Source organism: Perognathus longimembris, chromosome 20 (assembly GCF_023159225.1).
Source record: "Perognathus longimembris pacificus isolate PPM17 chromosome 20, ASM2315922v1, whole genome shotgun sequence".
Lineage (NCBI taxonomy): Eukaryota > Metazoa > Chordata > Mammalia > Rodentia > Heteromyidae > Perognathus > Perognathus longimembris.
In genome coordinates, this window is record NC_063180.1 from 21696470 (window position 1) to 21714637 (window position 18168).

The 18168-nt window shown below is 54.2% G+C and overlaps 1 protein-coding gene across 1 annotated transcript; it reads right to left on the reverse strand.

Annotated features, from left to right (window-relative positions):
• Positions 1-13834: 13834 nt before the first annotated feature.
• Crx (cone-rod homeobox) lies at positions 13835-15930 on the reverse strand. Its single transcript, XM_048369105.1, has 3 exons — positions 15831-15930; positions 14763-14914; positions 13835-14434 (listed from the first exon to the last, which is right to left on the reverse strand). The coding sequence occupies exons 1-3, from the start codon at positions 15928-15930 to the stop codon at positions 13835-13837; spliced, it is 852 nt and encodes a 283-aa protein (XP_048225062.1).
• Between the last annotated feature and the right edge of the window lie 2238 nt (positions 15931-18168).

Sequence of the window (18168 nt, forward strand, 5' to 3'; positions counted from 1 at the left end):
GCCTCGTGTGGGGAGTCCGTCTGTCTGTCCTGACCCACCCCAGGGCCCCCAGGGCCTCGCAGCCTCCCCGCCCCCCCACCCCCAGCCACGGAGGCCACACCTGTGCCCTGTGCTTCCAGTTCTGTGATTTTTCTCAGCACTTTTTTTTTTTTCCTGTGCTGTCTTTGAACCTCAAGCCTCCAGGTTTCAGCTGCCTGCGTGGTAACTTGGCTTGTTCTACTCTGGGATAGGATCTTGGGTCTGTGCCTGGTCAGGCCTGGGGGGGGGGGGGTGGTTCTCCCTCCTGTGTCTGCAGCAGACACCGAAGTAGGCCCTGAACACAAAACCGGCCCACAGCATCTTCTCCCTCCAAGAAGGTGAACTGCTCATCTCTAGCTGCAGCCCATTGGCCAAGGCCCTCCAGGGCCACGCCTACCCTCACAACTGCCAGCGGGATTGGCCTTGACATGTTGGGGGTGGGGGACGGGTCTGCAGCGCAGGGGCTCAGGTTCAGGCTCTGGCCAGGCCCATGCCACACAATGAGTCCTTTTCACAGCACAGCTGCCCAGTGGCCACCTGAGAACTGTACCTTATGGAAACGTTGATGGTAGCTGCAAGGCCATTGTAAAAACGCCAACAGAAAACTAGCAGTAATTCCTTAATATGCGGTCCTTATAGCGCTAATGATTTTGCTCAACTGTCTTTTTGCTCAAGGCTAGTGCATTCTACCACTTGAGCCACAGCACCACTTCTGGCTTTTTTTTTTTTTTTTTTTGTGGTGCTGGGGAATTGAACCCAGGGCTTCATGTATACAAGGCAAGCACTCTACTGCTAGGCCATATTCCCACAACCCCTCAGTTGTGTTTTTTTTGCCAGCCCCGGGGCTTGAACTAAGGGCCTGGACACTGTCCTGGAGCTGCTTCTGCTCAAGGCTAGCACTCTAGCACTTGAGCCACTTTCAGCTTTGTTTATGTGGTGCTGAGGAATAGAACCAAGGGCCTCATGAGTGCTGAGCAAGCACTCTACCACTAAGCCACATTCCCAGCCCTCAGTTCTTTGTGGGTGTGGGTGTGGGTACGTGTGTAACGAAGCTGAGGCTTGAACTCAGGGCTTGGGTCTTGTTCCTGAGACTTTATTGCTCAAGGCTGCTGCTTTGCCACTTGAGCCACAGCTCCACTTACAGCTCTTTAATGGCTAATTGGAGATGAGTCCTACAGAATTTCCTGTCCATGCTGTCTCTGAACTGTATTCCTCAGATCTCAGCCTCCTGAGTAGGATTACAGGCCTGAGCCATCCCTGCCCAGCTTTTATTTTTGTTCATTTTTTTGAGATGGGGCTGGCCTTGAACTTGCCATCATTCAGCTTTAGCTTCCCTGGGACTATGGGCATGCACTTTGCTCCTTGTTCAGAATACTGAGTTGGAGCCTTCACAGGTTTGGGGGTGCTGGGGGAGGCTCAGTGGCAGAGTGCCTCCCTAGCAAGCTGGAGACTGGGTCTCAACCCACATCCTGTAAATAAACACCAAAACAAGGCAATCATTCTGCAGAAAGGGACTTCCTGCACTGCTGTCCCCCAGTCTCCTCACCTGGAAGTGAGTGTCACGCAGAAAAAGCTGGAAAGCCTTTTAGAGTACCCCTTCTGCCGGTCTGGTCTCCTCAGTGCCTGGTCCTGTATTCGCCTCATCAGATGGGCTGTGACCGCCCAGCACCAGGTCGGAGCTGCAAGGGGGGAGCGCGGCCACCAGGGGGCAGCAGAGGGCCGGCGGGAGGGGCACGCCCCTGCTGGTTGCAGGTTCATTGGAGAGTCACTGATTTTCCTGCCTGGGTTGGCTTCAAACCACAGTCCTCAAATCAGGGGTTCCTGGGTAGCTGGGATTACAGGCACCGGGCAACTGTCTGGGTCTCAAGACCGTGCAATTCCTCCTGTTCTGTTTCTCCCTGTCCACCCTCACGTCTTGTTCCCAGCAGGAAGCTTTGCCAGTCTGTCTCCGCCCACCTCCAGCCACAGCCTGGCACAGCACGTGGCCCTCCCCCCCAAATCCACACTAATTCCCCCTGGGTTTTTGCTGAGGCCGTCCTGGCCTAAGAGGATTGGGACATTTGCTAAATGAGTCCAGGACAGGGTCAGAGAAACAGCTGCAAGGAGCCCCAGGGGGGAGGAGAGAGGACAGAGGGTGCATGCAAGGAGATGGTACCCCAACTACTGTAGGCTCGGGCCCACAGGCTGACAGGCCCTGGCTTTCTGGTCAGCTCTGTGACACCGCCTGGCCTCAGTTTCCAGTGCTAAACTTACTGTGCTCTGGTGAGCTTTCCAACAGCAGTTTGCCATGGATGTGAAAACAACCAAGTCCCAAACGAAGCCAGCAGGGGAAGAGCAGAAGGAAAAACAGAACAAAACATGCAGTAACAACAAGTGGGGCTGGGAATGTGGCCTAGTGGTAGAGTGCTTGCCTAGCATGCATGAAGCCCTGGGCTCGATTCCTCAGTACCACATAAACAGAAAAAGCCGGAAGTAGCGCTGTGGCTCCAAGTGGCAGAGTGGTAGCCTTGAGCAAAAAGAAGCCAGGCGGCTGGGGATATGGCCTAGTGGCAAGAGTGCCTGCCTCATATACATGAGGCCCTGGGTTTGATTCCCCAGCACCACATATACAGAAAATGGCCAGAAGTGGCGCTGTGGCTCAAGTGGCAGAGTGCTAGCTTTGAGCAAAAAGAAGCCAGGGACAGTGCTCAGGCCCTGAGTCCAAGCCCCAGGACTGGCCAAAAAAAAAAAAGAAGCCAGGGATAGTGCTCAGGCCCTGAGTTCAAGCCCCAGGACTGGCAGAAACAACGGAAAATGGAAAATAATATTATAGGCATCGTCAATGGATAAAATAAATTCAAAACGGATGGATTTAAAAAAAAAATGTGGTAGCATGCCAGCCTTGAGTGAGGAAAAAAGACACGAGGACAGTGTCCAGGTCCTGAGTTAAGTCCTATACCGCGTGTGCACACATACACACACGCGCGCACACACACGATGTTGTTGGTGGGTAATGGGTCCCTTGGGGACCCTGCAGACTGACACCCCATTGTTCAATCTGAGTCCTCCAGGTCTGAGTAGTGAGTGCTGCAGTTACTTTGGGGGGAGAGGGGAGCAACCAGGAGGCCCGGGAGCAACCAGGAGGCCCCGGAACAGGCGGGCGGCCAGGGGAGCCCAGCCTGGAGCAGAGGTGGTGGCCTTTCCACTGTCTACAGGGCGGCACCATCGAGTGGGGCAAAACCCGGTCATTGAGCAAGTCCAGCTCCTTGTGGGCACCAGGGGCACTGGGCAGGGACCCAGGGTAGGAATGTGTTGGGGGCTGGGGACTTGGGGCCCAGGGGGACCTCTGGGCCTTGGGGGGCCTCAACCTTCACATGAGAGTGTGGTGGTAACAACATCCAAACACGAAGAGCCTATGGCGGAACCCCCAGAACCATTTCTAGGGTACAGAAGGGACAAGAAGACAAAGTCAAGAACTGGGGCTCTGCCATGCCTCTGTTCTCCTCCCCCCACGATAGTTAGGGGTCCCCGCGAGAGGGGCCAGCTGTGACACCAAGAACCCACCCACAAGGTCCTCAGATTCCTGGAATCCTACTCTACCTCTCAAGTAGATGGATTACCGCCATGCCCAGTTGTCTGGGGGTGGCATGGGGTGGGGGAGACCCGAGCCTGGGCCCCAAGGGAATGAGTGGGGGGTCTCATTGGGGCGGGGCAGGGGGACCCACGTGCACACCTGACTCTCGCAGGCCCAGTCTGATGGCCAGTGCTACCTGGATGCTGTGGTTCAGGAACCCACCAACGAGGAAATCTCTTTCCAGCTCCAGTTTCTGTGGCTCTGAGTAGGTCCTGGAGCAGGAACACGGGCTTCTAGCTTTGGGGCATGGGGAGAGGGAGACCCGTGGGAAAAAAAATCACAGCCTGTTCCTTTTTCCCTCCGTTTTTTTTTTTTTTTGCCAGTCCTGTGGCTTGGACTCAGGGCCTGAGCACTGTCCCTGGCTTCTTTTTGCTCAAGGCTAGCACTCTGCCACTTGAGCCACAGCGCCACTTCTGGCCATTTTCTGCATATGTGATGCTGAGGAATTGAAACCAGGGCCTCATGTATAAGAGACAAGCACTCTTGCCACTAGGCCATATCCCCAGCCCCCCCTCCGTTTTCTTAGCAGCTCACACCTGTCATCTCAGCTATGGAGGAGGTTGAGATCTGAGGATCATGGTTCAAAGCCAGCCTGGGCAGGAAGTCTCGTGAGAGTACCGCTTGGAGTCACAGTGCCACTTCCAGTTTTCTCATGGTTCATTGGAAATATGACTCTCACAGACTTAACTGCTGGGACTGGCTTTGAACCACAACCCTCAGATCTCAGCCTCCTGAGTAGCTAGGATGACAGGTGTGAACCACTGGCACCAGGCTTCCATGAAACTCTTATCTTCACGAACCACCAAAAAATCACCCAAAGTGGAGCTGTGGCTCAAGTGGTAGAGCACCAGCCTTGAATGAAAAGGGTTCAGGGACAGCGCCCAGGCCCTGCGTTCAAGCCCTTCCCAAGCAAACAGAAAATAAACAGCCCCAGGATAACCTCAGGACCCTCAGCCTCCGGAGGCCTGGCAGGGGAAACCCCCGTATTTACTGGACATGCCTTCTGCTTGGCTTCTTTCCCCAGCGCCACCAGGCGGGCCTGTGTGGCTCTGGCTTTCCGATCCTCCAGCCACGGGGTTGAGTCCTGTCTCCCCCCACATCTGAACAGCCTCACCCACCCCAGCCTCAGCTCACCTGGCCTGGGATTGGGCTCTTGTACCCAGCATGGCTCGCCCATAGCCCTCAGCTCAGTGTCATTGTTAGAGTCCTCTTTAGCCACCCAGCCTGGCAAGTCAAGGTCTTCCATCCGCCTCTCGGCTTCCCGGCTCAGCTGTCCTCCAGGTCAAGGCTGGGACTTCATCCCCTCTGTGGACTATGCTCCCTGGGCCGACACTCTCCCTGATTGCTCTCCCCACCCCCTGGGGGGGCAGCCTCACTCATTTAACTGAGCACTTACTGTTTGGTGCAGCTGAGAAACTGGAGGTGTTCCCCGCACTCGGCTCCTCACCTTCAGGGCCTGGGGACCTGAACCTGGGCCGGGTACTAAGTGAGTTAGTGAGCTTGGTTTAGGGTCTACCTCGGAGCTGAGCCTGCTGGCTGAAGAAGATAAGATAGCTCAAGCCATCCTAGCTAATGAGGAGGCTGAGATTTGAGAATGGCAGTTCAAAGCCAGCCCAGGCAGGAAAGTCTGTGAGACTCTTCTCTTCAATGAACCACCAGAAAACTGCAAGTGGTGTTGTGGCTCAAGTGGTAGAGCACCAGCCTTGAGCTGAAGAGCTCAGGGATCATATCATTTTCTTTTTTATGTGTCCTGGGACTTGAACTCAGGACCTGGGCACTGTCCCTGAGCTGTAGCACTCAAGGTGCCCTACTACTTGAGCCACAGTTCTACTTCCAGCTTCTCAGTGGTTCACTGGAGACAAGAGTCTCAGGGACTTTCCTGCCTCCAGGCTGTAAAGACATTATAGCAGGCTGAACTCCTGGTTTAAAACTGCTGCTTGGAGCTGGCCCTAAGTGGCCCAGGCCTGTAATCCTAGCATTTGGGAGGCTGAGGCAGGATTGTGAGGTAGAGGCCAATCCTTGCTCCATTCGAGCAACTCCAGTGAGAATGGAGAGAAAAGCTACTAGAAAGAATGAAGTTCCTTCCTCAACTCCTTCTCCCCTCACCTCCAGAATCCTATTTCCTGATAAGACCTTCACGCCTGTCATCCCAGCTTATTCAGGAGGAGCTGTGATCTGAGGATGGTGGTTCAAAGCCAGCCCAGTGTAGAGAAGTCCATGTGACTCTTATCTCCAGTGAACCACCAGAAAGCTGGAAGTGGCGCTGTGGCTCAAGTGGTAGAGTGCCAGCGAGCGCACACATTTCTGGAGGGGTGCTACCTGCTGGGGTAGCGTTTGTCTGGGATGTGCAAAGGCCCTGAGTTCCATTTCCAGCACTGGCATAAGGGAGGGGAGGCTGGCACGTGGCATAAAATGGCAGCAGGTGTGTAGCCTCAGGCCTCTGAAGCCACAGGCACAGCCTGTGGGAACCAGATGTGATCTGAGCCTCAGGGTGGAATGGAGTGGGGAAACCAAGACATTCAAACCGCAGCCTGGATTTGAGTTCTGATTACCAGAGGTCTCAGGACCCTTTTTTGATTCCCACCCCCATGCCCTGTCTTATTTTTATTTTTTGTCAGTCATGGGGCTTGAACTCTGAGCCTGGGCGCTGTTCCTGAGCTCTTCAGCTCAAGGCTAGCCACAACGCTGCTTCCAGTTTTCTGGTGGTTCATTGGGGATAAAAGTCTCATGGACTTTTCTGCCTGGGCTGGCTCTGAACTATGATCCTTAGACCTCAGCCTCCTGAGTAGCTGGGGTGACAGGCGTGAGCCACTGGAGCCCTCTTTAAATCCTGTGGATTTATTTATTAACTCAAAGTATATTTATTGCTTTTAAAATCACCAGGGCACATTCATTTTTGTTTCTATCTTCTAGTACATCACCATTCACATACCCAGCTGTAGAATAGTTGACTTTTTTTTAAGTGAGTTTAAGTTACTACATATATTTCACAGTACACTTTTTATTCTTTACAATGATGAAAATTATCATTCTACTCTACAAAGCTTACGAACTCTATGAACTTTAACAATAAAACAATTTCTTCCATTTCAGGTGATATGTACACTATTTTCCTTTTGTTTAGTAACATCAGTTCCCTCTTTCACTCATTCCCTCCCTCCCATCCCGGCCCATGAGATGCTTAGTTCACTTGATGGCCCCTCTGCTGTATTATTATTATTCACCCACTTTCCACTCAATTCTGTGCCCTCCTTCCAGCTTCCCTTGGGTGTGCTTGTGTATAACCCATATATAAGGGATATAGAGCCATCGAAAAATAATAGGACATTTTCAGGTGAGGACCTTTGTTTCCTTCTCTTTGGGGTTCTAGAAGGTGCCTGGGTCTTGCTATTTGGTGTCTTTCTCGCATGGCTGTCCTCGTTTGTTCTTACTGTATTTGGGTACCTTGAGTCCTGTTGTTGTAGGGAGCAGAGCTGACTCCACCTTGACTAGGGAAACATGGTAGGAAATGTTGAGGGGAGTAGATTAGGTCAACCTGACCCCAAAATTCTGCTTCTATAAATGGCTAAGCTGTTTCTTGCTTGCTCTGCCCCCTCCTACATCCATGCCACGCTTATTTAACTTGTTGGTTGCTTGCTGTACCCCCTGTGTCAACCCCCTACATCTAAACCCCAATTTGAGGACTGCTTGGGGTCACGGTGGCAGCTCCTGAGTCTGCACTGTGTTCCTGGCCGGTCAGCCCACTTTTCACTGTCACTGGCACATAGTTTCAGCTCCCCAGTCTGTGCTGCGTCCCTGGCCAGTCAGTTTGCTTTTTACTTCCGCAATAAACCCATCTTTTGCTTGAGACTGTCTCTGAGTGGTGGACTCTTGGAGGGATGGGGAATTCTCCTCCCTCCCACCCCCCCAACCCCATAACACTGTTTACTTTGTTATACTTCATTGTGTGTGTGTGTGTGTGTGTGTGTGTGTGTGTGTGTGTGTGTGTTTGCCAGTTCTGGGGCTTGAACTCAGGGCATGAGCACTGTCCCTGGCTTCTTTTTGCTCACTTGAGCCACAGCACCACTTCTGGCTTTTTCTGTTTATGTGGTACTGAGGAATCGAACCCAGGGCTTCATGCATGCTAGACAAGCACTCTACTGCTAAGCCACATTCCCAGCCCTCTCATTGCATTTTTAATCTAACACCCATTTATCAGTGAGGTCACACTCTCTTGGCTTATCTCGCCCCACAGGATTTGTTCTAGTTCTAGCCATCTCCCTACCAAGGCCATCCTTTTATCCTTTCTAATGGCAGAGTAAAACTCCATTGTATATCCTGCCACAATCTTGTGGATTTAAATGTATTTTAAGTGTATTTCCTAGATGTACGGGGTTTTGTTCAAAGTAAACAATGTTTGTTTGGAAATAAACAGTCAACCAGACTCTTATCTCCAAGTCTAGCAAAAAGCTGGTCTATGGGCGTTACTCAAGTGGCAGAGCCCTGGTCTGGAAGGGAAGAGCTAAAGGACCACACCTAGACCTGGAGTTCAAGCCCCAGAGCACGTACACCAGTGTGCATGCGCATGCAGGCACACAAGCACATGTACACGTGCGTGCATGAGCAGGTGTGCACACACACGCAGAGTTCCTCCCCAGCAACCTGCAGGGCACGGGACAGAGGGAGATTTAGGGGCAAAGGTGTTCCGAGTCTGAGTCCTGGTTTAGAGATGAGGCCTCATGGGTTTGGATCCTTGTGAGTCTGCAGGAAGTTGCTTTCGCTCACTGCTGCAGCTTTGGGAGGTGGGTGGTGATGGTGGCCATGTGGGGTCAGGGGTCATGTGTGACCCTGCATCCCTTTAGACTGTCTGGGTCTGAGAACCCAAGCTGAGTGCCAGGTAGACTGGGAAGAGCCGGGCTGAGAACCACTGGTAAAATGGAGGTTGAGCCCCAGGCTCTTCTGCTTGCCACTAAACTCTAAGTAATGGCAGCCAGTTCCTGGTAAGCCCTGTGGCTCCTGGTTGGCTTGCTCTCAATCGCCTCCAGGTGAGGCAAACACAGCCCTTGTCCACCCGGGCCTCGGGGCCTTGGGAGAAAGGCAGGTATGACTCAGAGTTCTGCAGTGTCAGCAAAGGTGGTCCAAACACATAGTCAGCGGCCACCTGCCACCAGGTGAGGTAACACAGATCTGTAATCCCTGAGGGTCAAGGGCACCGACACCCTCCCCATCGAATACCAACAGAAGGTGACCTGAAACACCTCCCTGGGGAGAGCCATAGGGCGGGGCTGGAAAGAGCCAACAGGGCTTATGGTCTGTCTGGGCAGGGAGTGGGGAGACTAGAAGCTTCTTTGGTACCACTGTGTCAGGAGCCATTTTTCTGCTACTAGAAGTCCCGCTGATATCTCCTGGACACCCAGACACATGGGGCTCTTCCAGGGGTGGGGTGCTCTGCTGGGGGGAGGGGTCCCTGTCCTTCTGCTCTGCCCTGATTGGCAGTTTTCCTTATGCCCTGCAATCTCTGCCCAGCCCTTTATCCAGCAAATCAGCACCAACTTTCTCCCACCCCAACAAACACACTGAAGGGATGGGAATCTGTTAAGGAGCCCAGAGGCTATGGGCCTTCAGCCACCTGCTGTTGGGGCTGGTATCTGAGGTTAGCAGTTCGGAGGCAGTGTCAGGCAGGAAAAGTCCTGGAGACTCTTATCTTCAATGAACCTGGAGAAAAGGAGGAAGTAGAGCTGTGGCTGAAGTGGTAGAGCTCCAGCCCTGAGCACAAAAGCTCAGGGACCGCACTAGGGCCCTGAGTTCAAGCCCCAGGACTGGCACACACATTAAAGAAAGGGTCCAGCTGGGCACCGGTGGCTCAAACCTGTGCTAGCTACTCAGGAGACTGAGATCTGAGGATCAAGGTTCAAAGCTAGCCCAGGGGAAGGAAAGACTGTTATCTCCAGTTAGTCACAGAAATAGCCAGGAGGGGTGATGTAGCACTAGTAGTGGAGTTGCTTAGCCTCGAGAAATGAGGAACTTAGGGACAGCACCTAGGCCCAGAGTTCAGGTCCTAGGACTAGCATAAAAAGAAAATGGGGGGGGGGCAGACAGGGTCAGAGGGCTAGGGTGGGGAGGAATGGGGAGGCTGAGGGGAGGGGGAGGAAGGGAAGAAGAGGGGGAGGAAGGGAAGAAGAGGGGGAGGAAAGGCATCCAAAAGCCCACTTGTTTAGAAAGATCTGCCTGGCTAGGAAGACATTCATTATTACTCTTATTATATTTTTATTTTCATATTTGGTGCTTGCCCTGGCTTGAACTCGCGGTCCCGGTAATGCATGCCTGTAATCCCAGAATTTTGGAAGAAGGGGATGTTCCCGGCCAGCCTGGGCTGCAGAGTAAGACCCTGTTTCAAAAAAGAAGAAAAGATTTGCTCTGCCACTTGAGCCTTGCCTCCTCCCCCATTCAGCTGTGATTTTACTAATTAATGATAGCATGTCTGGGTGAGAGAAGAGGGGGGAGGAGAGAGAGGGAATGGGGTGTCCCCTCCTTAAAGCCGCTGTCCCCACCAAGCCCCCTCCCCCTCGGGTCACCAGTCTGGACTTAATCCTTGCTGATCCGCTCCTCCTGCCGTTCTGCTGAGGTTGTCCTAAGCCGATTGGAGCATTTGCTAAATTAGTCCTGCGCTGGTGCAGAGGAAACTGGGTGGGGGGAAACTGGGGGGACAGCAGGAGAGGGGGACCCCAGAGCCATAGGGGGAGAGCGTTGCTCACCTCTAGAAAAGGCCCACAGGGAAGAAAACAGAGAAGGGGAGGGCAGGAGTCAAAAGCAAGAAATATGAAGAGGAAATCAGGTGTTGTAGTACATACATGTAATCCCAGCAGGGCCAAAAACAACAAGAACAGAAACAACCCACAAACCATGGAGAGTTTGAGGCCAGCCTGGGCTACAGAGCCAGTGTCACCGCATTCTCCTCAATAAGCCTGCCTTTCCTTTCTGGTCCTTCTTATCTATTGAATGTTGTTTGCAGCTCTCAAATCCAGCCATGTTTCATAGGAACAGTGTGATGATGGATTTGGACAATTACAAAGTCATGGGATCAGAATTAGAATCAAACGGGGCAGGGCAGCTTGTACCTGTAATCCCAGCTACTCGGGAGTCTGAGATCTGAGGACTGACTATCTCCAATGAACCACCAGAAATCTGGAAGTAGAGCTGTGGCTCAAAGTGGTAGAGTGGTAGCCTTGAGCACAGAGAGGCTCAAGGACAGTGCCCTGGCCGAGTTCAAACCCCATGACCTGCACAAGGAAACAACAATCAAACGAGCTAAATGTTCAGCCTGGTGTTTTCCAGTGTGAATTTTCCTTCCCTTTTGTGGCTGATCACAGTCTCTGGCAAAGAGAACCACGCGTGGTTTTTCTAGTCTTCCTCGATGGTCCCTTGGGTGGTTTCCACTTCTTGTCTATTGTCAGTAGTTCTGCTATGAATACACAGAGAGACCCCTGTGTGTCCCTCAGAAACAAAGACAGGTCAGGTGAAGTGGCTCATGCCTGTAATCTTAGCTGCAGAGAAGGCAAGGGTTCTAAGCCAGCCTGAGCAGAAAGGCCTGGGAAACTTCATCTCCTATTTTTTTTTCTGGTCCTGGGGCTTGAACTCAGGGCCTGAGTACTGTCCTGGCTTCCTTGTGCCCAAGGCCAGCACTCTACCACTTGAGCCACAGTGCCACTTCTGGCTTTTTCTGTTTATGTGGTGTTGAGAAATCAAACCCAGGGCTTCATGAATGCTAGGCAAGCACTCTACCACCAAGCCACACTCCTAGCCCTCCATCTCCTATTAATCAGCAAAAAGCTGGACTGGAGGCTTGGCTCAGGTGGTAGAGTACCCACAGAGCAAAAGCCCTGGAGTGGGGGTAGGGTGAGGTGGGGCGTGGAGAGGCATGGAGAGATGTGAAGATAATAAAATACCTGAGACTTTATACAGCATCCAAGACTTTTAATCAGTTTCCCTTTGAGGGTGTCCAGCGAGTGGGCAAAGACAGGATGGATGGGAGATGTCACCCTGGCCCAGGAAAAGGGAACCCAGGACATCCGGCAGACACCAGGATGAAGGCCACCCCACCCCTGGCCATGGGGCCTCTTGACGTCTATTCTCCTGTTAACTAGGACCCCTTGGCTTCTAGGACATTCCATCGATCCTTGAAGGCCTCCATGATCTCCACGGCAGACTTCTTTTGAATATCTTGCAGAAATGGGGAGCTCCTGAGGGAAGGGGGACTCTCTCAGGCCTGACCGCCCCTCCCCCCAGTCTCCAGACTATAGCCTGGGAATCATTCTAGAATGATCCTTGTTCACCTGTGTCTTTTTTTTTTTGCCAGTCCTGGGCCTTGGACTCAGGGCCTGAGCACTGTCCCTGGCTTCTTTTGCTCAAGGCTAGCACTCTGCCACTTGAGCCACAAGGCCACTTCTGGCCGTTTTCTATATATATGGTACTGGGGAATGGAACCCAGGGCTTCATGTATATGAGGCAAGCACTCTTGCCACTAGGCCATATTCCCAGCCTTCCTTGTTTACCTGTGTGACCTCAACTGAATTTAGCTGTGTCTAGGAGCCTAGCATGGCCCCCGAGGGATGCCAGATTTGGGGTGGGGTGGGGTCCAGGCCGAGGCACCTGCCAGTGGCTCACACCTGACATCCCAGCTGTTCAGAAGGCTGAGATCTGAGGGCTGGGGTTTGAGGCCAGCCTTGGCAGGAAAGCCTGTGAGACTCACGCCTGTGAGCAGGCGTGAAGCTGTGGCTCAAGTGGTAGAGTGCCAGCCTTGGGTGGAAAAGACTAGTGAGAGTTCAAGGCCCAGGATGGGCACACACGTATAAATCTCCTGTTTCCTTCAGCCTCTCTTCTGCTCCCTCGGGGCCGGGCTCCTCCCACAGTGCTCCCAGGCTGGAGATCTGGTAACTCACTTGAGCCAGGATGGAAGAGTTGACACAGGGGAAATGAGGCAGATAGCACAGATTGGAGCTTCGCCACTCCCCTTCCTGCCCATTGCCTGTGGTGGGCTTCGTCCGTCCCTCTCCAGCCTTGTCAATCAACCCGCTTGGCTCCTCCCTCCCTCCTTTCTCCCCCCCAAAAAGAAATCTTAGCTCCAGGGACCCCGAGGTCCCACTTGTCAGAGTGGGAACAGGGCAGCCCCACTGGAAATTCTTATGGTGACTGAGGGTTGAGAGCGTATTCACGCCCGGGAATCCACCCTGGCCAAGCCTGACCCAAAGTAAGAAACAACCGGCCGGAAAGCTAAGAGGGGACACAGATAGGTGGGATGATACCTTCACCTCCAGGCCCATTGGCTGCCCGCCGTCACCCCCCCCACCCCCCCACCCCCCCCCCCCCCCGCCAACCCAGTTTACAGAGGAGGTGGTCCTGGGGTTTGGACACAGGAGCACCATGCTTTTGAGGCAGGTGCCTTCCAGCTAAACCATCCCCTCAAGCCCTGTTTGTGCTTTAGGTATCCTTCAGATAAGGTCTTGCATTTTTGCACCAGGTCAGCCTCAGACCTCAGTCCTCCAGTCTTTGCCTCCTCTGTTGCAGGGATTACAGGGGTGAAACAGCATGGTAGGCTCATTTTCCTGTGTGTGTGTGTGTGTGTGTGTGTGTGTGACAGTAACATTTCCCCCCCTGGATTTGAACTATGATCTCTAACTCCCTAGTAGCTGGAATTACAAGTGTATACCACCAAGCCCGGCTCCAAGTTAATTTTATTTATTTTACTTTTTTTTTTTTTTTTTGCCAGTTCTGGGGCTTGAACTCAGGGCCTGGGCACTGTCCCTGAGCCTCTCTGTGCTCAGGGTTAGCACTCTACCACTTGAGCCACAGCACCACTTCTGGCTTTTTCTGTCTATGTGGTACTCTAACCACTAAGCCACATTCCCAGCCCCCAAGTTAATTTTATAATGTTACTTGTATCCAAGCTAATGTGACCATGGAATTGTATCCAAGTTAATTTTATAATGTGAACTGTCTCATTGACCTAAGGTTTCTCAATGGAGACTGGAAGGTGGTGGTGGAGGGGGATTTCTAGAAAGATCCTTGCTTTGTGCTTTACAAGTGACCACCATGGGCTATCAGCAAGCTCAGCATATGAGGTCGGGGACAGGAGGAAGGGGGGAGGGGGCATGCTGTTGCTGTGCCTGATCTGAGGTGGCCAGACAAGACTAGGGGTGCTGAGGGGTACTGGGAGGGGAGGGTCCCCTACAAGATCTGGAACTTCCAGGCGCTCTGATCTCTGCAGTCCAGGGTGTCCATGGTATTGTAGCTGAACTTCCAGGCACCCGTGGGGTCCTTGAACTCCAGGCTGTCCACGGGGCTGTAGGCGCCGTACCCCTGGCCTGACAAGGAGTTGGGGGACTGGGCCAGGGCTGGGCCGGCCAGGGGGCTCAGGGCAGGGCCCCCCAACTGGGGCACCATGGGGGAGAGGTAGGGGTCCAGGCCGCTGAAGTAGGAGCTGGGGGAGCCGTAGGCTGACGGGGAGGCACAGAAGGCCGGGGCAGGGGCGTAAGTCATGGCGTAGGGCCCGGCCCGCTGGGCCTCCTGCAGAGGGGACTCTGCGGCTGGGCTCCAGATGGCCACAGAGGCCACGGCCGCGGTGGGGGAGGCCGAGGGGCCCGGCAGAGGGGGGCTGTAGGAGTCGGAGATGCCCAGCGGGTCCCCACAGGTGTCCGCGGCCGGCTGTGGGGACATGGCCGCCTTCTTCTTGCTGGGCCGAGCCTTGGCCTGGGTGCCCGGGGGCTGCTGCTGCTGCTTCTGCTGCCTCTGCTGCCTGCACTTGGCCCTGCGGTTCTTGAACCAAACCTGGGTGGCAAGGGCGACACCAGATGTAAACACTGGGGGAGCTCGGGAAAGCGGGTGTTCAGCTTGGGTAAGGCATGTTCGAAACACACCGTCAGGTGTGCAACACCGCTACTCAGGAGAGATCTGAGGATTTGTAGTTCCAAGCCAGCACAAGCAGGAAAGTGTGTGAGGCTCTTGTCTCTCGTGAACCAGCAGAGAGCTGTTTGTGGAGCTGTGGCTCAAGTGGTAGAGCGCCAGCCTTGAGTTTTAAGGCTCAGGGACAGTGTCCAGGCCCCGAGTTGGGGGCCTGGATGGGCATGGGGGAGGCTGGGGGGGGGCAACATAGCACCTGGACCCTGGACTCTGGGAGGTTGATCTTCAGCGCCACCTCCTCGCGGGCGTACACATCTGGGTACTGGGTCTTGGCGAACAGGGCCTCCAGCTCCTCCAGCTGGCCGCGCGTGAAGGTGGTCCGCTCCCGCCGCTGCTTCCGGGGGGCGCCTGGGGGGCAAGGGGGCCCTCAGCTACCAGCCCCAGGGGGCAAGGTCGGGGGAAGAGGAAGTGCTTCTGGCTGTCTACCCACTTACACAGAGCATGACATTCATGCTCTGCTGACACCCCTGAAAAATGAGGCTTCCGTGTTCACTCAGGCCTGGTACTGAGGGGGATCAGCCCCAACTGGAAACAAATGCTGCCCTCCCTCCCTCCCTCCCTCCCTCCCTTCTTCTTCCCTCCTTTAGTTTCCTCCCACTTTCAGTCTTCCATACCCCAAGTGGGGAGATGACAGGGGTACACCACCCCACTCCCAGCTTTGTTTATCATTTGAGTCTTACAAAGGGGATCTTGCCATAGAGTCCCATCCGGCCTCCACCTCCTGATCCTCCTGCCTCAGCCTCTGCATGTGGGGACGACAGGCATGCACCACCACAGCAGTCCCCTCCTAGACAGCTGAGACGGTCAGCCTTTCCCCCACTGTAGGTCCTCGGCCCCTCCACTGCCTTTCCCAGAGCAGCTTGTAGCCCCGGCTCCACCCAGACCTGAACTCCTCCTGGCCCTACAGCTCCTGCCAGGGAAGGTGGGCTCTCCCACTCTCTGCCCAGACCTGCCCACACCTACATGGGCATGCAGAGTCCTCCTCTCTCCAGCCCCAGAGTTACAAGCTGCCACTGGATAGGCGAAGCCGCCATATTGTTCCCTCCTTCTAGACCTCCTTCTCCTGCTGGGGCCTGTGTCCGTGGGGTCCCCTGGGGTGGCTGGGATGGATTCTTACACTGTCCCCCTGTCCTGCCCATGCCCCTCAGGGGGACTCAGGGAGCAGGCGTGTGTTCCGTGTCCCCACCTATGTGCCCTCCTCCTAGAGCAAGGGCTGTAAAGACCCCAGGAGAGGGCCCGATGGGAACACCACACTGCCACTCACTCGGATAGGGCACAGCCTGGCGAATCAGATCCACGCTGGGGCCACTCAGGGCCAAGGCGTTGACGGAGTAGTGGGGCCCGGGGTTCATATACGCCATCATGATCAGGGGTGCGCGGCCCGGGTGCGGGGCCTGTAAGACAGGGGGGCAGCAGACACTGAGCAGCGGGCCCTGGAGGCTGGGGCTCCACCCAGGGCTCTTCTTCAGGGTTACACTGAGAAGGCTCACTACATAGGCTGGCCTGGAACGCAATCAATCCTCCTGCCTTGTGGGGCTGGGGATATGGCCTAGTGGCAAGAGTGCTTGCCCTTGTATACATGAGGCCCTGGGTTCAATTCCCCAGCTCCACATATACAGAAAACGGCCAGAAGTGGCTCTGTGGCTCAAGTGGCAGAGTGCTAGCCTTGAGCGGGAAGAAGCCGGGGACAGTGCTCAGGCCCTGAGTCCAAGCCTCAGGACTGGACAAAAAAAAAAAAAAAAAAAAATCCTCCTGCCTAAGGCTCCCCCGTGCTGGGATTACAGATGTGCACCACCCTGCCAGGCCTGGGGGGCGGGTGTCTCTTTTTTGAGTCTTCTTTTTTTTTTTTTTTTCCATCCTGGGGCTTGAACTCAGGGCCCAGCACTGTCTCTGAGCTGCTTTTTGCTCAAGGCTAGCACTCTACCACTTGAGCCACAGCGCCACTTCTGGCCTTTTCTATGTATGTGGTACTAAGGAATCAATCCCAGGGCTTCATGTAAGCTGGGCAAGCACGCTACCACTAAGCTACAGTTCAACTGTGTCTCACTTTCCTCATGTGACAAATATGCTCGGGGAAAGTGGAGGGAGAGCCGAGGCCACCTTGGCTAATAACTGGAAGTTGTGGACTGCCCCCTTCTCATTCCAGGAGCAGAGAGGGAGAAGAGACTCAGACCTAGGTACAGTCGGGGAGATCAAGGGGGTCGGGGCTCTTGGTTCCCGGGGGGAACAGATGCAAAACCTGGTCATGGCTGGGGTCCCACTCAGAATGCTGCGGGCATGGCCCAGTGGGGGTGTGGCTGTGCACTGGGGGCGTGACCTCACGGTGGATGTGATCTGGTGACAGGGCGTGGCTCTGTTGGGGCATGGCCCTGAAACAGGATGTGGCCCAGTGAGGGGCAGGACTCTGTGCAGGTGTGACCCAATAATGTGAACAGGCTCCATGATGGGGTGTGTCTCTATGGCTCTCTGTGGGCGTGGTCCCATGACAGAGGTGTGGCCATATGATGGGGAATGCCCTCTGATAGGGTGTGGCTCTATGTGGGGGCGTGGTTCTTCAGGGGGCGTGGCCTCCTAGAGGCAGCCAGGTGGTTGGGGTAATGAAGATGCTCAGGCTAGGCTCCAGCCTGTCATCCTCCCTACTCAGGAGGCTGAGATCTGAGGACCACATTTCAAAGCCAACCCAGGCAGGAAAGTCGTTGAGACTTATCTCCAATTAGCCACCAAAACACTCAGGAAGTGGAGCTGTGGCTCAAGTGGTAGAGTACCAGCCTTGAACAAAAAAACCCTCAAGGACAACCAGCCTTGAACAAAAAAACCCTCAAGGACAACACTTTTGAGTTCAAGCCCTGGGTCCCACCTGACCGAGGTGTCCATATTCACACTTGTCCCTCACTGGGGGACTGAGTCACTGAGTCACTGCCAAGGGCTTGGGGACAAGATCTCAAGACAGAGCAAGACCCCAACAGAGACTTCCAGTGAGCTAGCGTCTAGCTTTACCCTCCCAGGTGGGGAAACTGAGACTCAGAGGAGTGGAGAACCAGCCCTGGTTCCTCTGACCACCCGTCATCTTAAGATTCTCTCCATTTAGCCTCCCAGATTCGAGAGATTCACTTCTCAGAGGAGGAAACTGAGGCCCAGAGAGGCCACATGGAAGGGCACAGAGGTCACACAAAGACTGAGGGAAAGGGACCAGAGGGCTACTCATGTAGCTCGGGGTCAGCCCTTGGCCAGATTCCTCTAGCTCGGCCCCTCCTAGAGGGTCAGGTGTGGGGAGGCAAAGGGAGCTGGGTGTGCAGGGGATGGGAGGCAGGAAACCAAAGCCCCTGGGTGTCACGAGGACTCTGAGGATTCAATCCCAGTGCAGTGACTCCCAGGTCAGCCTCTCCCAGCCCTCCTGGTTGGTTCTGGGGTACACAGAGTCTCTCCTGAAGCAGCCACAGGACTTTGGTCTCTCCTGTATATACTAATTCCATCCCATTTCCTTCTCTTCCTTCCTTCCTTCCTTCCTTCCTCCCTCTCTCTCTCTCTCTCTCTTTCTTTCTTTCTTTCTTTCTTTCTTTTTTGAGACTTATTTAGCCCAGGCTTTCCTGGAGCCCTTTATC